This window comes from Galeopterus variegatus, unplaced genomic scaffold, assembly GCF_000696425.1.
Source record: "Galeopterus variegatus unplaced genomic scaffold, G_variegatus-3.0.2 Scaffold2828, whole genome shotgun sequence".
In the NCBI taxonomy this organism is placed as follows: Eukaryota; Metazoa; Chordata; class Mammalia; order Dermoptera; family Cynocephalidae; genus Galeopterus; species Galeopterus variegatus.
Genome location: NW_007728939.1, coordinates 129,421 through 131,012, shown reverse-complemented (window position 1 = coordinate 131,012; position 1,592 = coordinate 129,421). Strand labels below are relative to the sequence as shown.

At 40.1% G+C, this 1,592-nt stretch overlaps 1 protein-coding gene across 1 annotated transcript in view; it reads right to left on the bottom strand.

Annotated features, from left to right (window-relative positions):
• LOC103599019 (usherin-like) overlaps positions 1-1,592 on the bottom strand; it is a 160,683-nt gene that overhangs the window by 46,210 nt on the left and 112,881 nt on the right. The window contains exon 16 of the mRNA XM_008583091.1: positions 727-1,048. Within this exon, the coding sequence (XP_008581313.1) occupies positions 727-1,048 (322 nt within the window). The remainder of the gene's footprint in view (positions 1-726; positions 1,049-1,592) is intronic.

The following is a 1,592-nucleotide window of genomic DNA, read 5'->3' as shown; positions in this document are numbered from 1 at the left end:
GGCTGAGCCTGGCTCACCTGCCCACCATTTGGCTAGAAGACAGCCTGACACATTGATTGACATTCCCATCAAGCCTGAGCAAGGGCCGGGGGCAGGGGTTGCTATTACAAGAAAAATGCAAATACACTCTGATGGCAGAAGAAAGCAAACCTGACAGGAGTTCTCTGTAAGTTTCAAAATATTTTCATAACATTATTCTCAATTCTTGGCTTTCTAGGTGTATGCAAAGTCTGCATAAGAAACCTACTTCATCTCCATGGGCAGGTTAGTTGTGTTTCTCTAGACTGTTCTCAACACAGAATATCTTTCTTCAGCCCAGAAGCTGTAGACATTTGCCATTAGATTTTGTTTTGTCTTAGTACAATTACTGAGTTATTTTCAAAGTTATCTTTCAACAAGGATTATCTTCTACTACAGTAAGACTGACAGAGGAAAACAATGGTAGAAACCACCTCATTAATAAAAAATGCAAATACTTCCCCTAAAATTTACATAGAAAAAACAAGCATATATCACATGGACCAAGAACCAAGAAAATGAAAAAAGCAAATGAATACGGTCTTTCCTCCCTCATTTACTGCTTAAAAATTTTTAAAGGACAATATTACACTCCTTAAGTCCCGTGTTCCATTAAGAGGCTTTTACAATTGCAAGCAATTTTTACAGGCAGGTGCTGATGGGTGCCCACCATCTCAGCTTAAGTTGTTGATAACACATGTTTCTTACCTGATACTCATACTCTGTGAAAGGCAATAGTTCAGAATCCATAAAAGAGCTTGAGCTTCCATTATAGGTGAGCATTGGATTGGATTTGTCAGGCTGAGTTGCTATTTGTCTTCTGTACAATTCATAGTATAAAACTTTTCCATTGGGCTGAAGTGGTCCCGTCCACAGAAGGGAAACATTGGACTGGAATCCTCCTGGAGCCATCCGTACCTCTAGATGTGGAGGGGGTTGCATCATCGGTGCAACCTCAGGGGTCTGTGTGGCTGCCCAGTCACTTGACGTGCATCCCAGGGCAGTGCAGGCTTGAATTCGTACTTCGTACCTTCAGGACACAAAGCAGAATTTACTGTTCATCAGCAAAATAGTTTTCATGGGAAGAATCTTTAAAATACCAAGTGTTTTCAGGAAAAACCACAAATAAATTTACATTTATTCTTATCTATGGATAACCCTTTTAAAGAACAACAAAGTCATATTTCCATGAAAACTTTTGAATATTTTAAATTCTTCTGGCTTTCCAAGCTAAAGGAAAGACCCTTATCCACCCCTTTGGAAGGGGTGGACACACAAATCTTCCCCTAAGCAGGAATGTATGGAATAAATAAACTCTCAAGATTCTTTCCTGCATGAAAATTCTGGTACTCTGTGGAATTACTTAACACAGCAATGAAGAATGCAGACCTTGGGGAGTATGAACCAGTTTCAGCAGCACTGGTCTCCTCCTGTCTCTGCAGCTAGAACTAAATAATTTCCCAGGAATGTTTCTGGGTCATGAAGGAACATCATGGAGTTAAGGTCTCAGTGGTAATAAATCCCCTTTCCTGATACCTGACATCCTAAAACAGGCTTTCTTACACCACACAAAG